Below are 25,714 nucleotides of genomic sequence, written 5' to 3'. Positions count from 1 at the left end.
GCATTCCCACTAGCGCTGGGGTCTGCCAGGAGGTGATCCGTAATGGATCTGACCTTCTGGTGACCCCAGCTAAGGAATCCCGCCATTCCGGCAGCCTTAGCTGGAGTTACCAGGAGGTCAGATCCATTATGGATCCCCTTCTGGCGAACCCCAGCGCTACTGGGAACACAGCCTAAGATGTGTATATTTCAAAACAGAATTATGTGCATAAAACAACAAAAAAGTAAGTAAGCGAGCACGCCAAATATAGGCATTCTATATACAATTTTTTTATGAAAACATTTTTTTTTTGGTTGTAGCAAACTTGGTGCAGGAATATTTATTTGTAACTTTACATATTCCCCCGACAATTCTCGCATATCATTTTTTCGGCTGAATGTTCCTTGCATACATTTTGTCCGCAAGTAGAACAGAAACGCTCCGATTTTCTTTCCTTCTTTTCTGGAGAAATATAGCAGCGCTTTCTTTTTTTTTTCTCTTTGCTCTGGATGTTCCAGAAAGCGTATTTCACATCGGATCATTGCCTCTGTAGTTTGCCTTGATAAGCATATCATGCTGCTTCTCTCCATCATAGTAGGCATCAAAAGTTCATAACTATGAATGGACATAGTAGCTTTGTAGTGTGGATCTGCAAATGGGTTCTGAAATAACTCTCTGATTGGAACATCGTATGATTTTGTCGACCCTGCCAGAAGAGTAAGGCCAATATAAGCATATAGTTCCTCTTTAGTTATATTTTTCCATGTTTTTTTTCTTCCTGACGCGATACATTTTCCTTCTACGTTAGTACACAAAACTACCTCATCTGCAATATCATCTGAAACAAATTTACAGAAAACATCTCTTTTGGACATGAATTGGGGAATTCCGACAGCTCCTTGAGCAACTCTAATAATGTTATGTGATGGGGTGCGTGCAGGAGCCGCAGCAGTACTGTTCCAAAAAATATTCGTTTTAGATGTTCTATTTGAACGTTCTGCTGGATCCACTACTTCTTCATCATCTGAAGAATCGCTGGACGATGAAGTTGATACATTAGCTGGTGGCATGTACTCTTCATCAGACAAAGAAATTTCACTTTCTTCATCACTACTGAAAACAATCACCTCGATTTCATGGTCAGTCAATCCCCTGGAAGTAGACTGTGCCATTGTAATTTTAGATGTCCGTAAACTAAAAAGAAAAGAAAAAAAAGATTACAATCAGGCTTGTGCACTGTAAACAGTATGTGATAAGACTCTTTGTTAGGGTCCCGGCACACCAAGCGATATAAAGCAGGTAAAGTGCAGCCGCCCTCCTCTTACCTCCAACAGATCACTTTCTTGTAGTGCAGTAGAAGCCTCTGGTTTTGGAGCTCAGAAAGTTTCTATTTCCAGACAAAAGAAAGCTGACTTCTTCCTCCAAAGTCTCTCCAGCAATTAGGACAATTGTCATGCAGAACCCACACTCTTCCCAGCAATAGCAGAGTCATAAAAGTTCTTCCCCAGCAGCAATACAGACAAAAAGACTGAGTATCACATGTAAACCTAGTACAGGCCTAAAAGGCCCCAGGTGCGTGAATATGGGGTAGTCCCAAAAAAAGGTTGCTATACCGAAATGTCTGTAACATAAAAATATATGAATAACTGGAAATTACTAACAACTATATACCTGAGGATTACCTAGATTTTCAAAATTCTAACTAAAGTACTTTTACAGAAAATAGAAAACAAGTAACCTGGCAGGCCTGCGAGGCCCCAGGTATGCGTTCTAGGGTTAAAGGAACAAATATAAACCTAGCACTCAACTTAAAGGTATCTGCAAGGCGGTTTATTGTAGTACACGAAAAAAGACGTTTCGGTCAATGTGACCTTCTTCAGTTACGTGTGGTATATAGATTGTGTAGAGCTTATAGGCATCTATCAGAAATGACGATGGTACTTTAAGCGTTGAGGAGAATAATCTCTCTAAGGCCTCTTTCACACTTCCGTTTTTTACAATCAGTCACAATCCGCCAGGTTTTGAAAAAAAAAACGGATCCTCAATTTTTTTTTGAGGATCCGTTTTTTTCCCATTGACTTGCATTAATGGCGGATTGTGACGGATTGCTGTCCGTTGCATCCGTTTTTTGTGAGGATCCGCCAAAAGTTGCTGTCCGTCACCATCCTCAAAGATTTCAGAACGGAGCTTGTAACGTTTTTTTTCTCTGGCGGATCCTCCAGACACTCATTTAACCCGAAATTCTTTCTGGGTGCCGGACAAAAATAAAAAAATTCTCTCTCTCTCTCTCTCTCTCTCTCTCTCTCTCTCTCTCTCTCTCTCTCTCTCTCTCTCTCTCTCTCTCTCTCTCTCTTTCTCTCTCTCTCTCTCTCTTTCTCTCTTTCTCTCTCTTTCTCTCTTTCTCTCTCTTTCTCTCTCTTTCTCTCTTTCTCTCTTTCTCCTTCCCGGCCAGCGATTCCTTTAAATTTCTTCATTTTCAGGATCCGTCTGAAAACGGATCCTGTGCCATCCGTTCACATCGGATCCGCTTGTCCGCATTTTTGGCGGATTATAACTGATGCAAAAAACTGAAGTGTGAAAGAGGCCTAAGGTAATGAGCTTGTCAGTATATAGGAGAGGGGCAAACTCTTTGCCTCCAGATGTGGTGTCCGGTGGCCAGTGGACACCGCATCTGGAGGCACGTTATATTTGATGGTCTTCTACTGACCCTTCCTTCTTGGATGAATACTTGGTCCCATCTGGTTCATTGGTCTGTGGTTCTGGTGAAAGCGGCTGCTTTGTTCTGCCATTCGTTTAAAGGATTTTTACTCTAACATAGACCTCCCTTCAAAAGATCGGAGCATTTTATTGCACTTATATCCATACTTTGAATGAACAACTAAAAGCCAGATTTGGTCAGTCAGAAGTCTTGTAGACGGTCAGCTCTACATATCAAGAACGGGTCTCCCACCCCTCCTGAGGTTATTGCAGCAACACTGAAGAAATGCATACATTTGCTAAATACCCTATGGAGTTAACAGGAATTCTGTGTTTTCTTTCAGAGGAGATATGACTTGTTCTCCCTTTTTTTTTTTTTTTTTCTTTAAATATAATCTTTACTATAATTTATGACAATTTTTTACGTGCAGACATTAAAGCCGTGAATATTTTAAGTATGCGGCGCTTGTTTCATAAACTGACCCTTATGAACCATTGATCAAAGCATTGTGTTTTGCTTGTTCCCATCCTAGGAGCTACAATGTAACAGTGCGCGGGAAGGTCAGGTTTCTGTAGAGTGTGATTCGCTGTGCCTGGAAATAAGGAAAAAAGCTGTGGAGGTAAATTCCTTTTAATATGGTTTTTGTTACATGAGCTACATATGGTAGGAACTTTCCTTATGGGCTTAAAGAGGTTTTCCTCTTTTAGGAATTTTTCTGCTATGTCCTGAGATGGTAGCAAAATGGTTCCAGCACCAGCTCTCCACCGCTGTCCCAATGTCTGTTGTTTGGTTGCAGTCATGACATCATATTGACAACACTGCAGCCAATCGCTGAGCTCAGCGGCGCTGCACATGTAGATTATAGAGGAGGAAGATCTAGCTCCATGGGGTAAAGCCTTTACTTTATTAGTGAAATAATATAAATCCAGTAGTGAGGGTAAAAACATAGCGTGTCATAGCTAAAAACCAGGTACCAAGTCCATAGTTCGGTGGTCAGATGTCCGATGTTCTGCTGTTTTACCCCATTAGTCATGCAGATTGTACAAGCTGATGAGTTCAGTGATTGACTGCAGCACTAACTATGTGACGTCATCGATGCAGAGAAGGAGAGGGGATTTTCTTTTACACTCTGCTTTTTTTTATTACTGTAGATAAGCCCCTGATGGCAGTGGCCGCAGCTTATAGGCCGAAAATGGGGTGACAGATTCCCTTTAAGTTATTAGATTTAAAAAAAAAAAATTACTCTTCTTCTTAATAAAAATAATATGTTTACTTTTAATAAGTACTAATGTTTTAAGGGTTTTCGGCCCCTGGAAATCCAAATAGGGTAATGGCCCCCATACACATTAGACTAAACCTGGCTGATACCATCATCCGTATCGGAGAAATTGATAGTCTAATAAGTATTGGCGACTTGCAACTCTTCCTGGATAAAAGAAGGATCTGACCTGTTGGATTCTTTTGGTCTCTGTGAGATAAGCTGTTGCCAAAGGAGTTTCCTTAAAAACACAGGAGCGCTCAGCCGAGCGGTTTTGTGCATGGGGGCGTTAGGGGTGAAAGCTGTCAGATGAACGATTTAGCTAGTTGAGTAAGGAGGCCTATTAAAGGGGTTGTCCAATGTAAAATTACAATCTACAGTCACTCTGTGACTGCAGACTTGTTAATCTTCACATTGCGCACACTGTGAGCTATGAGAATTCTCCAGTGCCGGCCTCGGGAGCAGCAGTCATGTGGGTGTAAGTATGTGATTTGCACTAGATGGATGCAGCCAATACACTTGCATTGAGCGATGTCACACACTTATGGTCACATGACCGACACTGGAAAGTCCTCACAGCACTCAGTGTGCGCAATGTGAGGATTCACAAGTGACTGCAGACTTGTAGTTTTAGACCGCACACCCCCAGAAGTACTCGCCTATTCCCTGCCCTTCTGGTGCCGCTGCTGCTGTAGTTTTTTGCCCATTCTTGTTTTTGCAGCTCCAGCAATGATATTTTGTGTCGGCGTGTGACCGCGGGAGCAATAATTTGTCGCAATGTTGAACAGTGGATTCACACGCTGCAGATTTTGCTGCAAAGAGTTCTGCAGTTATGGAGCTGAAACGACTGATTTACAGTCTCGGAAACGTAATTTCAGCACAATAAAATCTGCTGTGTGAATTCATCACAAAGCCAGACAGAGCGGTCACGATTTGTAATTGCAAACACCCACATCCTATTGTAAGGGCTGCATGGTTTTGCAGATGAAACTGTTTGTCTGTATTGCAGTATGTAGTATAAGTGATGAGCTTATTACAGGATCAACTTCCATTCAGGGGATCAAAAAAATAACGTTAAATAAAAATATATATTTTTTAAAAATCTATGTAAAAATTCTAATTACACCCCTTTTCTCACATCTACAATAAAATCTTTTATTAAAAGCATATTTGGTATGACCACGACATGGTAATAAGAATAAAATCAAGACACCAGAATTGTTGCACCTCTCTAAAAGCTTGCAATAAAAAAGAATAAAGTGTTTCATGTACCTAAAATGAAAATCAGATTGCCCAGGATAAAACATCCTCAAAAAGCTCCATAGATGGAAAAATTAAAGTCACAAGTCTGAAAATGAGTAATAAGTAAAAAAAAAAAAAGCCTAATAACCGTGTTTGGTATCACTGTCGCCGTACTGACATGGAGAATCATACTGCCAGGTCATTCGGGTCATTTTTGCCACACATTGAATGAACATCTTAAATACAACCTCCCCACCCACCAAAAAAATAAAATAGCTGAATCACAGGGTTTTGTTTTGTTTGCAATGTTACTGCATTTCCATTTTCCAGTGCATTAAATGGTAAAATAAATGTCATTTAAAGCCACAACTAGTCCCTGAAAAAACAGCCCTCATGTGGCTATTTTGGCAGAGAAATAAAAAAAAAAAATTAAAAATATTATTGCTCTTGAAAGAATGGGAGAAAACATAAGAGCAAAAGTGTTAAGTCACTTGGTCATGAAGGGGTTACAGTCCTATCCTGAACATAATAATATACCCTCCGGATATTCCTGACTCCCAGAAAGTTGTAGCATTCTTACTGAAGCAATGAAAAAGCCACAAATTACTGTATTCCTTTTCTATTAACCCTGACAGATGAAAGAAGAAGAAGAAAGGGCAGCAAATGAAGAAGAGAAGCGCAGACAGCAGGTAATGTCAACCGCAACGTCCGTCAGCTTGTTGCATATCGTGTATTTGTTTTGTTTATCCAGTGCAGACAATGCTCCGTGACTCCAGACTGATACACTGTATCCAGTGCAGACAATGCTCTGTGACTCCAGACTGATACACTGTATCCAGTGCAGACAATGCTCTGTGACTCCAGACTGATACTGTATCCAGTGCAGACAATGCTCTGTGACTCCAGACTGATACACTGTAGCCAGTGCGGACAGTGCTCTGTGACTCCAGACTGATACACTGTATCCAGTGCAGACAATGCTCTGTGACTCCAGACTGATACTGTATCCAGTGCAGACAATGCTCTGTGACTCCAGACTGATACACTGTAGCCAGTGCAGACAATGCTCTGTGACTCCAGACTGATACACTGTAGCCAGTGCGGACAGTGCTCTGTGACTCCAGACTGATACACTGTATCCAGTGCAGACAATGCTCTGTGACTCCAGACTGATACACTGTAGCCAGTGCGGACAATGCTCTGTGACTCCAGACTGATACTGTATCCAGTGCAGACAATGCTCTGTGACTCCAGACTGATACACTGTAGCCAGTGCGGACAGTGCTCTGTGACTCCAGACTGATACTGTATCCAGTGCAGACAATGCTCTGTGACTCCAGACTGATACTGTATCCAGTGCAGACAATGCTCTGTGACTCCAGACTGATACTGTATCCAGTGCAGACAATGCTCTGTGACTCCAGACTGATACTGTATCCAGTGCAGACAATGCTCTGTGACTCCAGACTGATACACTGTATCCAGTGCAGACAATGCTCTATGACTCCAGACTGATACAATGTATCCAGTGTAGACAATGCTCTGTGACTCCAGACTGATACACTGTAGCCAGTGCGGACAGTGCTCTATCTCTCTCTCCTTTAAATTTCCTCATTTTCAGGATCCGTCTGAAAACGGATCCTGTGCCATCCGTTCACATCAGTTCCGAACGGATCCGCTTGTCTGACTTTTTGGCGGATTTGAACTGATGCAAAAAACTGAAGTGTGAAAGAGGCCTAACACAGCAACCATGGCATCTAAATGGGTAGACGGGGAGACTTTCTAGCACCCCCCACAATGTGACGATGGGAACCTGATGGCTTATTTAATGTCTGCCGGTGCCACAAATTCAGACCTTTGATATGGGACTTCTGGATTCTATGGACACCACTGAAATTTACCCTATTTAGTTTGTTGGTAATCTGCAACCTCAGAGATGAATAGGTCTGCATAGGGGCTGCGTGCACAAAACTAGAACTAGAAATTTGCTTTCTTTTATATATCAAATTCATTTAGTCACTCAAAAATGATTATGTTGCTGCACATAACTTTGAAATACAGAAAATTAGTTACAGAAGCAATTGAAATCTATTAAAGGGCTGGGAAAAGGAAAAGTGACATTTCCAGTGCCCCCACCGCCCCCCCAGCTATCAGCGGTCTGTAGGCCAGAGCGAGCATACAATCAACCATATTCACACCCCTGCTGTAAATATGGATCATATACTGTATATTTCAGTTTTGGAGCAGAGGACTTTTTTTAAAAAGTTTTGCAATTCTACGCTGAGGGTTGTGCACACAGGGCACAAATGAAGCAGATTTTCCATCAAAATCTGCCGCGCATTAGAGACGCATTATTGTGGATGAGATTTTACCAAAAAAGGTCGAGGTGAGAATTGGATCGTGCTTCCATTTGAGATCCAACGTGCACATATACTTTATCAGTTACAATGTGTTTAGGCACCTGATTAACAGGTAGACTCATCTGGTGGAGGGAGCATCAGCGAGTGTCCCTGGTGGGTGTCGCTGGTGGATGTAGCAGTGGATGTCGCTGGCGGATGTAGCAGTGGGGGTCGCTGACAGAGGTGGCAGATTGTAAAGGCAGCAGAGTGTTGCTGGAGTAGGCCCGATGTTAGTGTCACTGATACTGTTTTCAGTGGGTGGCGTTTGCGATGGCAGCGGTAGATTTTGCTGGTGGTGGTAGTGGATTTTACTAGTGGTGGTGACTGGGGTTTTTGCTGGTAGTAATGGTTGTAGGTGTTGCTGACAAAGGCGGCAGTGGGTGTTGCTAGTGGAGGTGGCAGATGGTGAAGGCGATAGAGTGCTGCTGGCTGACGCTAGAAGTCAGTGTCACTTGTGGCAGTGGGTGTCCCTGGCGGTGGCAGCAGTTAGTTTAGCTGGGGGTGGTAAGTGGGTTTTGCTGGAGGTGACAGCAGTGGATGTTGCTGGTGGTGGAGACAATAAGTGGTGGTGGCAGCAGTGGGTATTGATGCCATTGGTGGCAGTGGATGTTGCTGGTAATGGTGGGTGGTGATAGCTGTAGTTGGTGTCACTGATTGTTGCGACAGTGAGTGTCGCTGGCACTGGTGGTTATGTGTGTTGCTAGTGAGGGCTGTCGGTGTCGCTAGCATTGGTAGTTGTGTGTGTTGCTGGTGAGGGCAGTGGGTGTCGCTTGCAGTGGTGGTTGTGTGTGTTGCTAGCGGGGGCAGTGGTCGCTGGCAGTGGTGGTTGTGGGTATTGCTGGTGAGAGCAGTGGTTGTTGCTGGCACTGGTGGTTGTGTGTGTTGCCTGTGAGGGCAGTAGGTATTGCTGGCAGTGGTGGTTGTGTGTGTTGCTGGTGAGGGTAGTGGGTGTCACTGGTAGTGGTTTTTGTGGGTGTTGCTGGGAGGGCAGTAGATGTCACTGGAAGTGGTGGTTGTGTGTGTTGTTGGTGAGGGCAATAGTTGTCACTGACAGTGGTGTTTGTGGGAGTTGCTGGGAGGGCAGTAGGTGTCGCTGGCAATGGTGGTTGTGTGTGTTGCTAGTGAGGGCAGTGGTTGTCGCTGGCAGTGGTGGTTGTGGGTGTTGCTGGTGAGGGCAGTAGGTGTTGCTGGCAGTGGTGGTTGTGTGTGTTGCTGGTTAGGGCAGTGGGTGTCGCTGGCAGTGGTTTTTGTGGGTGTTGCTGGGAGGGCAGTGGGTGTCGCTGTAAGTGGTGGTTGTGTTTGTTGCCGGGAGGGCAGTAGGTGTCACTGACATTGGTGATTGTGTGTGTTGCTGGTGAGGTTAGTGGGTGTCACTGGTAGTGGTTTTTGTGGGTGTTGCTGGGAAGGCAGTAGATGTCACTGGCAGTGGTGGTTGTGTGTGGTGTTGGTGAGGGCAATAGGTGTCACTGACAGTGGTGGTTGTGGGTGTTGCTGGGAGGGCAGTAGGGGACACGGACAGTGGTGGTTGTGGGTGTTGCTGGGCGGACAGTAGGTGTCGCTGGCAGTGGTGGTTGTGGGTGTTGCTGGGAGGGCAGTAGGTGTCACTAACAGAGGTGGCAGTAGGTGTCACTAACAGAGGTGGCAGTAGGTGTCACTGACAGAGGTGGCAGCGGGTGTTGCTGGGAGGGCAGTAGGTGTCACTGACAGGGGTGGCAGCGGGTGTTGCCGTGCAGTAGTTTAGGTGAAAGGCCACAATTTGTAGACATGTGCCGCCTCTAAACGTCTGCTGAGCTTCGCAGCTGCTGTCCAGATGTTTCCGGCAGTAACGCGGCTCCCACTGAGTGTTGTTTGATAGATATTATCGCTGGATGAACTCCGCGCCGTACTGCAGGCAGCACAATACAAATTCTTTGGATACATGCACAGGTCACAGGCTTTATTATTACACCATAGGGCCGACGTATTCTGCAGATTCTGTACACAGATCGCCGTCTCCACATCACACACAATTATGGCCGCCGCCGTTGCTCAGGGAGATGACTGAATACAGATATCTGCTGGGGTATTCCATGTTATATTACGGCACATCACCGGGATACAACATCCTGACTGTGAGGGCCTGACCTCGGCGATCATCACCCTAAACTAAGGCAGATTTATCAAGACTGTGTGAAAGAGAAACTGTCCTTAGCAACCAATCACAGCGCAGAGCTGTCTGAGAAATGAAAGCTGAGCCCTGATTGGTTGCCATGGGCAACGAAGACTGTTTTCTCTTTCCCCCATGACGGCACCACGGAGAGAGAGGGATCCGCCCTCAGGGACAGGAAATCTACAGATGAAAAAGGCGGTACCTCTCTCGCACATCAGTTGGTTTCCTGTCCCTGACGGGGAACCTACAGCACGTAAGTGGAAGTCGTTGCAGGATTCCAGGGACCGATCCAGACCAGCGATAGGCAGCGGGGCTCCCTGCCTCGGCTGGGTCGAGGCTTTGAACAGGCTCCCCCCCGAAGCACCACCATCGGGGTCGGCGGGCCTTGAGGGTGAATGGGGAGAGGCAGTGAAGAATCCAGGAAGTCTGCCGATCCCAGGAAAAAAGGGAAAAAAAAAAAAAGGGGCCTCCTTCAGTATAGTGACGGCGTTCAATACAGGAGAGCCCAGCCGATCTGATAAGGGGCCGGGCAGGTGGCGGCGGGTGGCGGTCACCAAGGGCCTTACAGCAGAGCCTGCCATACCTGGGACGGAGGTGGGGCCACCGAGAGCCGCGAAGCGGGCAGGCCTCTGCAGCGCACAGTGGGGGTGCGGCGGCGGCCACCGGAGCCAGGTGTGCAGCGCCGGGAGGCCGCAGGAAACCTGCGCCGGACGCGCAGTACACCGGAGGATGGGGGTGCGCGGAAGGAAGGTCTGAGGCTGAAATTAATTTCCCTCCCAAACAACTCTTTCGTGATAACCTCTCAAAGGACATCACAAGAGCAGCTGGCTCTACAACAAGAAATAGAGAACCTAAGGGAGAAAAACGTATTACAAGAAGTCCCCTACCAAGACGGGCAAAGGCTTCTACTCCCCTCTTTTCCTTCGCAAGAAACCAGATGGTTCGTACAGGGTGATCATAAATCTGAAAAGGCTGAACAAATTTCTAGAAATTCAGCACTTCAATATGGAGACGATAAAATCTTGTATAAAAATGCTTCCCCCAGCTTGCTTCATGGCCGTATTAGACTTGAGGGACGCATATTATTATGTGCCTATTCACAGAGACCACAGGAAATACCTCAGAGTGGCGGTGACGATTCAGGGGGAGTTAAGGCATTATCAGTTCAGAGCCCTCCCCTTCGGGCTAGCCATTGCTCCAAGGGTATTTACAAAGGTAATGTCAGAGGTAATGGCCCACATAAGAGAGCAAAACATTCTGATAGTCCCATACCTGGACGATCTCTTAATAATAGGGGTCACCTCTCACCACTGCAAACAACAATTGGACATAGTCATGAGGTCCCTACTGAGTCTAGGGTGGATGCTGAACTTGCCCAAGTCCAAACTCGTACCAAGTCAGGTGCAGGATTATTTGGGGATAACACTGGATTCAATCGAACAGAAATGTTATCTGCAGCAGGCAAAGGTTCAAAAAATGACACAAATGGCGTCACAAATGATAGCCTCCCCAAACACTACCCTGAGAAAAGCGATGTCGCTGTTAGGATCCATGACAGCCTGCATGCCAGCAATTCAGTGGGCTCAGAGCCATACTCGAGACTTACAATGGGAAATATTAGACGCAAACACTTCCCTACCCGGGAATTTAGACATGCAGTTAAACATCTCACCAGAGACAAAACATTCCTTAACGTGGTGGACAATTCCAGCCAACCTAGTCAAGGGGGTTCCTTGGACATTGCCTGCGACAAAGATCCTAACTACAGACGCAAGCCCCTGGGGGTGGGGTGCACATCTAGACAACCAAGTGGCACAGGGGGCCTGGTACCAGGGAAGAAAGTCCGCTTCCTCTAATATGAGGGAGCTGCTGGCAGTAAAACTAGCTCTCATTGATTTTCTGGACTCCCTTCCTTCCCATCACACAAGGGTCTTCTCAGACAACCAGGTAGTGGTGGCATACCTAAACCACCAGGGGGGTACCAGATCTCGACCACTGATGGAGGTAACAAAATCCATCTTCCACCTGGCAGAGCACAATCTAGAATCCCTGACAGCCCTTCACATAAAAGGTGTAGAAAATCGAACGGAGGACTTTTTAAGCAGGACACGTCTAAAACAGGGGGAGTGGGAACTAGGCCAGTTAATCTTCAACCAGATCGTGAAACTCTGGGGCCGGCCACAAATAGACTTATTTGCGAACAGTCAGAACTGGAAGCTTGAAACCTTCTGCTCGATCGATCCCCGGGGAGGCCCAGTAGCGCCAGACACTTTCACGATACCCTGGGGTTATCATTTGGCCTACGCCTTCCCACCAATATCTCTCTTCCCCTTTAGTACTGAGTAAAATACGGGAAGACAAGGCAACGGTAGTGGTAAGAGCGGGGGGGGGATGCCACTGACATTCGCCCGTCCATGTTTTTCACAATTGTGGTTTTGACCTAGAGCATCCAGATCTGTAGGGGAGATTCTCTTCCTGTTAGTCTTGTTGGGGGAAGTAGTAGTAGTTTCTTCTCGCTGGCCCGTACTGATAATTTATCAGATGAAATAATGGCCTGAGGGGGAAGACACGATCCAGGCTACTAATATTGTCAGGCCCGAGGCCGCCATTACTCCACGTGATGACTCGGCTCAGGCTTATGTTACTGCTGGAGAACTTTGACATCGTTGCTACCAAGTCACATCGTTTGGGTGAAGTTGTTGTGACTCAGATGAAAGTAATAGTCCTGCGACGTCATCCGGACACTCGCCATCCTCCCAGTTATAGTACAGGATGAGGCAGATTGTGTAGATTACCTCAGCCCCACCACAAATCTGTCCTCTCTGCTGTCTTCAGGAAGGTTCTAGATAGTAAAGGGTTCACTCTGTTCCAGGTGGGGGCCATGCACCATTGCAGCTTCTGGTTGCTGTACTTTTGCTTGTGTCGTACGGTGTACACAATAAATAATAATACAATAAAAGTATAGTACTATAAAAGTATAGAAACCTGCCCTCGACCCATCCTGCACAAACAACTACAGACCAGTCTCCAATCTCCCCTTCATCTCTAAACTCTTGGAGCGCCTGGTTAACTCTAGGCCTAGCCTTACCCGTTAACTCTCCACTCAATCCCTCCTAGACTCTTCACAGTCTGGCTTCCAACCCCTACAGTCGACTGAAACTGCACTCACCAAAGTGACCTGACAGCAAAATGTAACGGTGAACACTCTGTGCTCATTCTTCTCGACCTTTCTGCAGCTTTCGACACTGTTGACCACCGTCTCCTACTCTCTAGGCTCCAGCCACTAGGTATTAAGGACATCGCTCTCTCCTGGTTCTCTTCCTATCTCTCTGACCGCTCCTTCAGTGTTTTGTTTGCTGGCTCCACGTCATCTCCTCTTCCTCTAGCTGTCGGGGTACCTCAGGGCTCAGTCCTTGGCCCCCTTCTCTTCTCTCTCTACACTCTACACGGCCCCAATTGGACAGACCATCAGCAGATTTGGCTTTCAGTACCATCTTTATGCTGATGGTACACAACTATATATGTCATCCCCAGACCTTACCCACGCTGAACTACAGAACGCCAGTGACTGTCTGTCCACAGTCTCCAACACCATGTCCGCTCTCTATCTGAAACTTAACCTCTCAAAAACTGAACTACTTCTGCTCCCGCCATCTACTAACCTCCCTAAATCTGACATTTCCCTCTCCGTGGGTGGCACCATAATAACACCCCGGCAGCAGGCGCACTGTCTGGGTGTTATGTTTGACACCAACCTCTCCTTCACATCCCATATACAATGTCTTGCCCGCTTACACCTAAAGAACATCTGCAGAATTCGCCCTTTTCTCACCATGGAAACAACAAACCCCTCACTGTCGCATTGATCCACTCCCACCTGGACTACTGCAATGCTCTATTAATTGACTTCCCTGCTACTCGACTTTCCCCTCTCCAGTCCATACTTAATGCAGCAGCCAGGGTCAACTACCTGGCTAATCGGTACTCGGACGGGTTCGCTCTTTGCCAGTCCTTACATTAGCTGCCCATTCATTATTGGGTCCAATTCAAAGTACTTGTTCTCACCCACAAAGCTCTCCACAGTGCAGCACCCCCCTACATCTCCTCCCTCATTTCTGTCTATCGGCCTAGCTGACCGCTGCGCTCTGCAAAAGACTTTCGACTAACCTCTGCACTAATCCGCACAAACCACTCCCGACTACAAGACTTTTCCCGGGCTTCGCCAATCCTCTGGAATGCTCTACCTCAAGAAATTATGACTATCCACAATTTGCACAGTTTTAGGCGCTCTCTCAAAACACATCTATTCAGAGCAGCCTATCACGTTCACTAATCAAAGTCCTTTTATGTGCAAGTGTGAGTATGTAGCCCATTCACTATCTCTGTCCCCCACCTTCTCAAGATGGCTGGACCATCAATGTAAATACATCATTGTAAATACACACCTGTACTTTGTATCTCCCCCACCTCTTTGTAGATTGTAAGCTCTCACGAGCAGGGTCGTCTTATTTTACTTTAATTACTGTATTGTTAACATTGTTACTTATGACTTGTGTTTTGAAACTGTTAAACTGTAAAGCGCTGCGGAATATGTTAGCGCTATATAAATAAAGATTATTATTATTATTATTGTTTTTGAAAAGGGTAATAATTGTCACAAAAAGTATCTCCATTCTGTAGCACCGCACAGCTAAGCCATTGTGATCTATAGAATTTTATGCAGCACTTGCTAGATTTATCTCTATTTTTGCCTTTTTTTCAGCATATCAAATTTTGAGAGTGCAGCACGGGACTATGGGATGGCGGATATGTGTGATGGGTATTTGGGCACCGGACTATGTCATGTAGGCTATGTATGATGGGTATATGGGCATGGGACTATGGGATGGAGGATATGTATGATGGGTACATGGGCACGGGACTATGGGATGGAGGATAATTATAATTTGCTATAACTAACCACAATTAGTTACTATGCCCGGGCAGCACCGGGCTCTTCAGCTAGTTTGAGATAAAATCTGCAATTTTTTACACTACTTGCCAGTACTACTAAATTTGTTTGTGCACTTTTAGTAATTTTGTATTTAAATTTGCATTGTACTCCAGCACAAAACAGGTTGTACTATTCTCTGGCTTGCTCAGAGGAGAGAAGAGCTTTCAAATCAAGGCTGGGAAGTAGTAATGCTTTTTGGTAATTGAGGAAAAGAACATTCCAGCTCCTATAGTGCTGGCAGATTGCTGATGAAGAGGAACCGCCTATTAAAAAAAAAAAATAAAAATAGTGTTTGGCAAGTGACAGAGCATGAGAATTGTGGATGGTCCGGGATATTAATAGACTGCTATGTGCACAAAAGAAGTTTTAAAGTGGATTTTCAAGGCGGTCCAGGTTTGTAAAAGGAAAAAAAAAAGAAGCCACCAGAATGGGACCCCTGCCCTAGAGTTAGACCTGAGCTGATCACCAGTGATCTGATCACTGACTGGCTGCAGGGTCAGGTGACGGGTTGTCAGGAGTCATCACTTTGACATCTTGTTCATCTGAGATACCTAAAGCTGGGGGAATATCCAGTGGTCAGAATGTCTTTTTGTCTTTTCTAAGCATGCCCTCCTGTTAAATTTTAAAGCAAAGCAGAGCACCCTTTTGGGGCATGAGGGCAGCACTGCAATGCTTCTCTGCAGGCTTCGTGTAACAGGACAAGAACGTTATAACATTCATCATGCAGATGATCCTACGGCTACAAGGATGGCCTAGAGACCTTAGATTTATTCATCAGTAATGTCACTCCGGTATAATCATGATATATAAAATATTCAGAGCTACGTACCATTTTGCATTTTCTCATCGAGCCGCAGAACATGATTGTATTTAAAACCGGTGTCTCCTGCATCAGGAATGCAAAAATAAATGCAAATGCGAGCGCACGTCCACGGGCCTGTAACTGATGGGGAGCGATCCGGAGCTTACATCTGGTACTAGCCATACTTTTTCTTTCTTATCCTCTCCAGATAAAAGAAATCATGTTCCCCCCATTCAGATTGATCAAAACCAAATGTTGTGTAACAGAAACCATATTTCCCCAGAGTTATTTGCTTTGTTTTCAGGTCGTTAATCTTTGAGGGATCACTAGCCTTTGTACACACTGTACTTCATCCCTATAATTTACATTAATGAAAGATTTGTCCTATCACCTCTCAGGAGGTTTCCTGTGACTTGTAGTGTGTGCTTTGTGCCTACGTGGGCTGTTATTGTAGTATTGATATTTTACAACATCGCTATTAGGATCTTATACAATCTGCTCTCATGTAAAGAAGTCTTTACAGCACTTGGTGTGAACCTGAGTTACAGGAGAAGCATTGCTGAATTTCTGATTTTAAATCAGTTACTGGGAGTTTGTCAGCACAAAATGACTGTTCAAACCAAGCACAGGTACTATGTGCAACGTTTGCGTGGCCAAAAAGTTTGGTGCACCATCCCACCTACTTTTTTTTTCCTCTATCTTTGCTTCCTTCTTTTTTAATTTACAGCTCTGATCTTAATGGAGCCAGAAGACAATGCAGATTGCACTCAGCTGTTAGGCCATAACAAAGGTGAACTGGGCTGGGTTTAGACAGTAATTTTTGGCTGACAGCATCCCTTTAGGCCGTGTGCAAAGCTTTTGGCATTGAGTATCTTCGCTGCTTCAAAAACGTGGCATCTTACTGTTATAGCAAAGTGGATGGGATTTTTAGAAATCTCCTGCCCACCGTGCTTCTTTTTTACTCCGTATAAACCGACCTGCGGTACGTGTTTCAAATCTGCCACATGTAAAGTTTTCTTGCTGGTATGCAGAGTTTTAATTGCAGATTTTCCCCATAGACTTGCATTAGATGCTGAAAATCCACAGGTGAAAAACACATGAGTTTCCGCAGCAGAGACTCTTAAAAACTCATGAAATCCGCAAATGAATATCAAGAACATTTTGGTCAAAGCCAAATACAAGGAAGGATCAAATACAAAGCAGCGTTATTTAAACCACAACACCAAGAAGATACAAAAAAACACAAAAACGCGATAAAACCATACACACAAACACAATAAAATCCGGCAAGCAGCCTATTTTACTTAATAGGTGCAAAAATGGTTCAGAGACTCACCAAAAGCTCATCGTGAGAACAGACTTAAGGTTGTGATTACTGCTTTGTTTCTAGTCTCTTATTAAGCCGAAAAACCTAAAGAGAAGAACTGGAAAACAAGTTGGTATGCATGCAGCATGTAAGCACACGTTTACATTGGCCACTAAACAGACAAAACCCAAGATATTAAGCAAATGCCCTGCAGTAAATAAATGAACAGCAATAGTGCAACATATTCCGCAGCACTTTACAGTTTAACAGTTTCAAAACACAAGTCATAAGTAACAACATTAACTATACAATAATTAAAGCAAAATAAGCCGACCCTGCTCGTGAGAGCTTACAATCTACAATGAGGCTGGGGGAGATACAAAGTACAGGTGTGTATTTACAATGGTTTATTTACAATGATGGTCCAGCCATCTTGAGGGAGTGAGGGATAGATGGAGATAGTGAATGGGCTACACATGCACACTTACACATAGAATGACTCTGATTAGTGAACGTGATAGGCTGCTCTGAACAAATGTGTTTTGAAGGAGCACCTGAAACTATGCCAATTGTGGATAGTCCTAATTTATTGTGTAGAGCATTCCAGAAGATTGGCGCAGCGCGGGAGAAGTCTTGGAGTCGGGAGTGGGAGGTGCAGATTACTGCAGAGGTTAGTCGAAAGTCATTTGCAGAGCGCAGCGGTCGGTTAGACCGATAGACAGAAATGAGGGAGGAGATGTAGGGGGGTGCTGCACTGTGGAGAGCTTTGTGGGTGAGAACAAGTACTTTGAATTGGATCCTATAATGAATGAGCAGCCAATGTAAGGACTGTCGAAGAGCGGACGTGTCTGAGTACCGATTAGCCAGATGGATGACCCTGGCTGCTGCATTAAGTATGGACTGGAGACAGAGGGGATAGACTAGTAACGGGGAGGCCAATTAATAGATCATTGCAGTAGTCCAGGTGGGAGTGGCTCAATGCTACAGTGAGGGTTTTTGTTGTTTCCATGGTGAGAAAAGGGCAAATTCTAGAGATGTTCTTTAGGTGTAAGCGGCAAGAGCAGGCAAGAGATTGTATATGGGATGTGAAGGAGAGATTGGTGTCAAACATAACACCCAGTCAGTGCGCCTGCTGCCATGGTGTTATTATGGTGCCACCCACGGAGAGGGAAATGTCAGATTTAGGGAGGTTAGTAGACGGCGGGAGCAGAAGTTCAGTTTTGGAGAGATTGAGTTTCAGATAGAGAGCGGACATGATGTTGGAGACTGCGGACAGACAGTCACTGGCGTTCTGTAGTACAGCGGGGGTAAGGTCTGGGGATGACGTATATAGTTGTGTGTCAGCATAAAGATGGTACTAAAATCTGCTGATGGTCTGTCCAATTGGGGTCGTGTAGAGAGAGAAGAGAAGGGGGCCAAGGACTGAGCCCTGAGGTACCCCGACAGTGAGAGGAAGAGGAGATGACGTGGAGCCAGAGAACAAAACACTGAAGGAGCGGTCAGAAAGATAGGAAGAGAACCAGGAGAGAGCAGTGTCCTTAATGCCTAGTGACTGGAGCCTAGAGAGTAGGAGATGGTGGTCAACAGTGTCGAAAGCTGCAGATAGGTCGAGAAGAATGAGCAGAGAGTGGTCACCGTTACGTTTTGCTGTCAGAAGGTCATTGGTCACTTTGATGAGTGCAGTTTCAGTCGAATGTAGGGGGCGGAAACCGGACTGTGAAGGGTCTAGAAGGGTGTGAGTGGAGAGGTAACGGGTAAGGCAGGAGTAAACTAGGCGCTCCAAAATTTTAGAGATGAAAGGGAGATTGGAGACTGGTCTGTAGTTGTTTGTGCAGGATGGGTCGAGAGCGGGTTTCTTTAGTAATGGAGTAACGATGGCGTGTTTGAAGGAGGATGGGAAAATGCACGAGGAGAGGGAGAGATTAAAGATTGCAGTTAGGCGAGTTGTGGCAACTGGAGAGACTGGAGGAGAGGTGAGGGAATGGGGTTGGTAGTGCATGTAGTCGGAAGAGAGGAGTCTGGAGACTTCTTCTGTGATGGGATCAAATGTGGAAAGTGAGCCAGGGGAGATGCAGGAAGGGATGGGAGTCACAGCACTTGGTTGGGAGCAGATTTCCTGACGGTTATTATCCATTTTTACTATAAAGTGGGAGGCCAGGTCATCAGTACAAATGTCTGTGATAGGGGCTTGTGCTTTTGGCCGGAGGAGGGAGTGAAAAGTGTCAAAAAGTTTCTTGGGGTTGTTGGCTAGTGAGGAGATCAGGGTGGTGAAGTAGGTCTGTTTCACGAGGTGAAGGGCAGTGTTATAGGTTCTTAACCCCTTCATGACCAAGCCTATTTTGACCTTAATGACCAGGCCATTTTTTGCAATTCTGACCAGTGTCCCTTTATGAGGTAATAACTCAGGAACGCTTCAACGGATCCTAGCGATTCTGAGATTGTTTTTTCGTGACATATGCTTCATGCATATACGCACATACGCTTCATGTTAGTGGTAAATTTAGGTTGATAATTTTTGCGTTTATTTGTCAAAAAATCAGAAATTTGGCGAAAATTTAGAAAATTTTGCAATTTTCAAATTTTGAATTTTTATTCTGTTAAACCAGAGAGTTATGTGACACAAAATAGATACTAAATAAAATTTCCCAGATGTCTACTTTACATCAGCACAATTTTGGAAACAAAATATTTTTTTGTTAGGAAGTTATAAAGGTTAAAAGTTGACCAGCGATTTCTCATTTTTACAATAAAATTTACAAAACCATTTTTTTTAGGGACCACCTCACATTTGAAGTCACTTTGAGGGGTCTATATGGCAGAAAATACCCAAAAGTTACACCATTCTAAAAACTGCACCCCTCAAGCTACTCAAAACTACATTCAAGAAGATTATTAACCCTTCAGGTGTTTCACAGGAACTAAAGCAATGTGGAAAGAAAAAATGGACATTTTAATTTTTCCAACAAAAATTTTCTTTTAGCATCAATTTTTTCATTTTCACATGGGAAACAGGATAAAATGGATCCTAAAATTTGTTGAGCAATTTCTCCTGAATACAACGATACCTCATATGTGGTCATAAACCACTGTTTGGGCGCACGGCACGGCTCAGAAGGGAAGGAGCGCCATTTGACTTTTTGAATGGAAAATATGCTGGAATATTTAGCGGTTGCTATGTCGTGTTTGGAGAGCCCCTGTGTGTATAAACATTGGAGCTCCTCCACAAGTGACCCCATTTTAGAAAATAGACCCCCCAAGGAACTTATCTAGATGCATAGTGATCACTTTGAACCCCCAGGTACTTCACAAATTGATCTGTAAAAAAAAAAAAATACTTTTTTTTCACAAAAATTTTCTTTTAGCCTCAGTTTTTTCATTTTCACATGGGCAACAGGATAAAATGGATCCTAAAATTTGTTGAGCAATTTCTCCTGAGTACACAGATACCTCATATGTGGTCATAAACCACTGTTTGGGTGCACGGCAGGGCCCGGAAGGCAAGGAGCACCATTTGACTTTTTGAATGGAAAATTAGCTCCAATCGTTATCGGACACCATGTCGCATTTGGAGAGCCCCTGTGCACCTAAACATTGGAGCTCCCCCACAAGTGACCCCATTTTGGAAACTAGACCCCCTAAGGAACTTATCTAGATGTGTAGGGAGCACTTTGAACCCCCAAGTGCATCACAAAAGTTTATAACACAGAGCAGTGAAAATAAAAAAAAAAATTTTTTCCTCAAAAAAGATTTTTAGCACACTATTTTTAATTTTCACAAGGCTAACAGGAGAAATTGGACCACAAATCTTGTTGTCCAGTTTGTCCTGAGTACGCTGGCACCCCATATGTGGGGGGGAACCACTGTTTGGGCACACGGCAGGGCTCAGAAGGGAAGGAGCGCCATTTGACTTTTTGAAATGCAATTACTTCCAATCGTTAGCGGACACCATGTCGTCTTTGGAGAGGCCCTGTGTGCCTAAACATTGGAGCTCCCCACAAATGACCCCATTTTGTAAACTAGACCCCCTAAGGAACTTATCTAGATGTGTGGTGAGCACCTTGAACCCTCAAGTGCTTCACAAAAGTTTATGACGCAGAGCCGTGAAAATAAAAAAAAAAAAATTTCCCTCAAAAAATTATTTTTTAGTGCGCAATTTTTTATTTTCACAAGGGTACCAGGATAAATTAGACCCCAATATTTGTTGTCCAGTTTGTCCTGAGTACGCTGATACCCCATATGTGGGGGGGAACCACTGTTTGGGCACACGTCGGGGCTCGGAAGGGAAGTAGTGACATTTTGAAATGCTGACTTTGATGGAATGGTCTGCGGGCATCATGTTACATATGCAGAACCCCTGATGTACCTAAACTGTGGAACCCCCCCCACAAGTGACCCCATTTTGGAAACTAGACCCCCCAAGGAACTTATCTAGATGTGTGGTGAGCACCTTGAACCCCCAAGTGCTTCACAGAAGTTTATAAGGCAGAGACGTGAAAATAAAAAAAAAAATTTTTTCCTCAAAAAAAATGATTTTTAGCCAGCAATTTTTTTTTTCACAAGGGTAGCAGGATAAATTGGACCCCAAAAGTTGTTGTACAGTTTGTCCTGAGTACGCTGGTGCCCCATTTATGGGGGGAACTATTGTTTGGTCACACGTAAGGGCTCGGAATGGAAGTAGTGGCGTTTTGAAATGCAGACTTTGATGGAATGGTCTGCGGACGTCATTACGTTTGCAGAGCCCCTGATGTGCCTAAACAATAGAAACCCCCCACAATTGACCCCATTTTGGAAACTAGACCTCCCAAGTAACTTATCTAGATGCCTGGTGAGCACTTTGGACCCCAAGTGCTTCACAGAAGTTTATAACACAGAGACGTGAAAATAAAAAAAAAAAATTTTCCACAAAAATATTTTTTTAGCCCCCAATTTTTTATTTTCCCAAGGGTATCAGGAGAAATTAGACCCCCAAAGTTGTTGTGCTATTTTTCCTGAGTACGCTGATACCCCATATGTTGGGGTAAACCACTGTTTGGGCACACGTCGGGGCTTGGAAGGGAGGAAGCACCGTTTAACTTTTTGAACGCAAAATTGGCTGGAATCAATGGTTGCACCATGTCGCGTTTGGAGACCCCCTGATGTGCCTAAACAGTGGAAGCCCCTCAATTCTAACTCCAGCCCTAACCCCAACACACCCCTAACCACAGCCCTAACCCCAACACATCCCTAACCCTAATTCCAACCCTAACCCCAACATACCCCTAACCCTAATCCCAACCCTAACCATAACCCTAATTCCAACCCTAACCCTCTTTCCAACCCTAACCCTCTTTCCAACCCTAACCCTCTTTCCAACCCTAACCCTCTTTCCAACCCTAACCCTCTTTCCAACCCTAACCCTCTTTCCAACCCTAACCCTCTTTCCAACCCTAACCCTAACCCTCTTTTCAACCCTAACCCTCTTTTCAACCCTAACCCTCTTTTCAACCCTAACCCTCTTTTCAACCCTAACCCTAACCCTCTTTTCAACCCTAACCCTCTTTTCAACCCTAACCCTAACCCTCTTTTCAACCCTAACCCTAATGGAAAAATAAAAATAAAAACATTTTCTTTATTTTATTAGTTCTGCCTACCTATGGGGGTGATAATCGGGAGGTTTATTTACTTTTTCTTTCATTTTGATCACTGTGAGAGTGATCAAAATGAAAGAATGGAATCTGCAGCCGGCAGATTCAGGCGGGCGCACTGCGCATGCACCCGCCATTTTCTAAGATGGCGGCGCCCATCATCCGGACCCGAGGGACTCCGCTGTCATTTAGTTGCGGGGGGCGATCGCCGGTGGGGAGGGGGGTGGAATCAGTGTCTCCAGCCATGTCCAATGCTACAGCAGCGTCGGACATGGCTGGATTGTAATATTTCATCAATTTTCATTGATGAAATATTACTATCGCTCTGATTGGCTGTTTCACTTTTAACAGCCAATCAGAGCGATCGTAGCCACGTGGGGGCGAAGCCACGCCCCCTGTGGTGAATTACAAAGCCCCCTGTATCTGCGGGTCGGGTGACCTTTCAGTGACCTAGGTCGCCCGACCCGCAGGGGGGCTTTAAAGTCATGATGCCACATAGACGTCACTGGTCAGATTTGAACCAGGTTTCATGACGCCTATGTGGCGTCGTTGGTCGTGAAGGGGTTAACATAAATTTGAAGTGAATGAAGTCTTCTGGTGTGCGTGTTTTTCTCCATAGGCGTTGAACACTCCTAGAGCATCGCTGGAGAAGTTGAGTTTGCGATGTGAGCCAGGGCTGTTTTACTCTGTGCTTGGAGGTTCTGAGGGTGAAGGTAGCTACTTGGTCAAGGGTGTCGTTGTAGTGATGAAAAGCCAGATCAGGACAGGAAAAAGAGGAGATTTGGGACTGTGATGAGTGTAAGGAGTCTGAAAGTGTCTGAGGGTTAATGGCTTGTAGATTTCTGAATGTGTGGACACCAGTGAGGAGTTTTAAGCTGCTTTCTCCAGAAATTAAGACGATTTTGGATGTACAACCCGCATTGAACACGAGATTCCGACCAGAGACACTCCTCCAATCCGTGAACAATATTGACAAATTCCCCCTAACCTGTACCAAGAAGTAAAAGCCATGGTAACACAGATGCTGAGTAGTGTGGGAAAGTCAGTGTCCATGGGCCTCACTGAAAGTGCTCATTCGAAAGAAAGGACAGAAGCTTGAGATTCTGAGCCTAACTCAAGTTGATTAGTGTCACCTTGTCAGACGCGCTTACCCTTTGCCTAGAATGGAAGAGTCTCTGATGGCTCTTTGACAGGTCAACTATTTCTTCACCTTAGATCTGGCAAGTGGCAACTGGCAAGTTCCAGTGGCTGAATGAGACAAGCCTAAGATGGCTTTCATTTTACCAATGGGCCTGTACGAGTTAAATAGAAGGCATTTCGGACTCGCCAATGCACCTGGGACATTTCAGTGGATAATGGAGCACTGTTTGGGAGAGCTGAATTTTGAAACCATCTTGATCTATGTGGACGATGTCATCGTTCATGCACCCCCCATTGAGCACCATCTACAAAGAGTACAACAAGTGATAACGTGTCTACAGGCCCACGGTCTGAAGCTGAAGCCCTGAAAGTGTCATTTGCTTCAGACAGAAATCAAATATCTAGGGCACGTGGTGTCTTCAATTGGAGTCGGCTCAGCCTGCCTATCCGCCTTTTAAAGGACATTTCTCTCTGAAATACTGCAGTGTATATGTCTGTGTAATATATATATATATATATATATATATATATATATATATATATGAACAATATGAACAACGACAAAGCAAAGTCCAGCAATAACGTGAGCAATCCAGGATGCTGTTAAAAAATTTTGCTTTTTATTCATAAATCCATTAAAATGCAATGGTCCAAGCAGTTCAAAACAGCAATAACGCAGGAAAGTGGTGCAGATAGGACTACGCGTTTCAGCGGTAGAACCCGCCTTCTTCACGGTCCAGAATCTAATCTGCTTTCCAAACATGGAACCTTATATACATCCCACTCCCATCAGGGTAATTATAAACATATGTGAGAGACTTAAAAACATGTGCTATAAAAGCAGATCAAACATATAAACTATCCACATATTGATCAGTATACAACATGCATAAAGATTATAAGGAAAGAATTCAACATATTGGAGAAAAGTACATTAGGAATGTCCGATAACCTGACCATAAGATTTAAGGCCCTGTGCACACAGTGCAGACTCCGTGCATTTCCGCAGCAGATTTGGCCCTGCAGAACCGCAGCAGAAAAGCAACAGAACTGCACGTGATGCACAGTACCATTTAAGGCTATGTAAAACAAAAAAGGCTGTGCACATGCTGCAGATTTTTCTGCGCAGATCTGGTGCAGAATAAAAGAAGCAGCGTATCGCTTCTCCTGTGCGGCTCTGCTGCAGATCTCCACCTGCTCCATTATAGAAATCTGCAGGGGAAATCCGCACAAAAACTGCACCAAATCTGCGACAAATCTGCAGGCAAAACGCAGATCATCTTACCTAACGATTTAGCAAAATCTACGCGGAAAATTCCACAGCAGAATCGGCACCGTGTGCACATAGCCCCAGTGGTACAAAAACATAGAACAATAATATTAACCAGTATTATATAATACCAATATATCAATAGTGCATAATGATATCCAGGCGGTTATTAAAGCCCTGTGGCATGCGAGTCCCCAACTCAAATATCCACCTACTTTCTCTTGCAAGCACTTTTTTATGAAAATCTCCCCCTCTCAATGGTTTTTTTACATGCTCTATGCCCATAAAGGAGAAACCGCGTAAATCCCCATTATGTTTTTTTGAAAAATGTCGGGATACTACTGATGCACCAACCATAGGCAAATTACTAGCGTCTGATAGGTGTTTGCGGATTCTAGTTTTAAGGGGGTTCATCGTGCAACCTACATATTGCATACGGCATATATTGCAATTAATTAGATACACTACATTCTCCGTATTACAGTTTATAAAAGAACAAACATTAAACTGTTTTTTATTGGAGATAGATGTAAATATTTTAGATTTATTAGCAAAACCGCAGCACTTACAGATATTGGCACCGCATTTAAAAAATCCTGTTGTTTTTAACCAATTGCTAGGGGAAATTTTATCTGGATCTTTGAACATGCTGGGTGATAATAGTGTAGCTAAAGTCGGGGCTCTTCTTGCCACAAAGGCAATATCATTATTTTCCACAATATTTTTCAAAATATCATTCTGAGATAACAAGGGAAGATATTTTTTGATGATTTTAACAATAGAATTAAACTGAGGACTATAATTGGTACTGAAAACCACCCTAGATTTTTTAGAGTCAAACTGTCTTTTTTTTC

General features: G+C 44.5%; 1 protein-coding gene across 3 annotated transcripts in view; it reads left to right on the top strand.

The window, feature by feature from the left end:
* The window catches only part of NFXL1 (nuclear transcription factor, X-box binding like 1), a 236,301-nt gene that overhangs the window by 184,949 nt on the left and 25,638 nt on the right, over window positions 1-25,714 (top strand). For all 3 annotated transcript variants that reach the window (XM_073583468.1, XM_073583466.1, XM_073583467.1), the window contains exons 21-22: window positions 3,210-3,296; window positions 5,813-5,866. In XM_073583468.1, coding sequence (XP_073439569.1) covers window positions 3,210-3,296; window positions 5,813-5,866 — 141 coding nt within the window. The remainder of the gene's footprint in view (window positions 1-3,209; window positions 3,297-5,812; window positions 5,867-25,714) is intronic.

Source organism: Dendrobates tinctorius, unplaced genomic scaffold (genome assembly GCF_039654945.1).
Source record: "Dendrobates tinctorius isolate UK_male_01 unplaced genomic scaffold, ASM3965494v1 ptg000079l, whole genome shotgun sequence".
Classification (NCBI taxonomy): Eukaryota; Metazoa; Chordata; class Amphibia; order Anura; family Dendrobatidae; genus Dendrobates; species Dendrobates tinctorius.
Note: the sequence above shows the minus strand (reverse complement) of the source record. Positions and strands in the feature narration are given on the sequence as shown.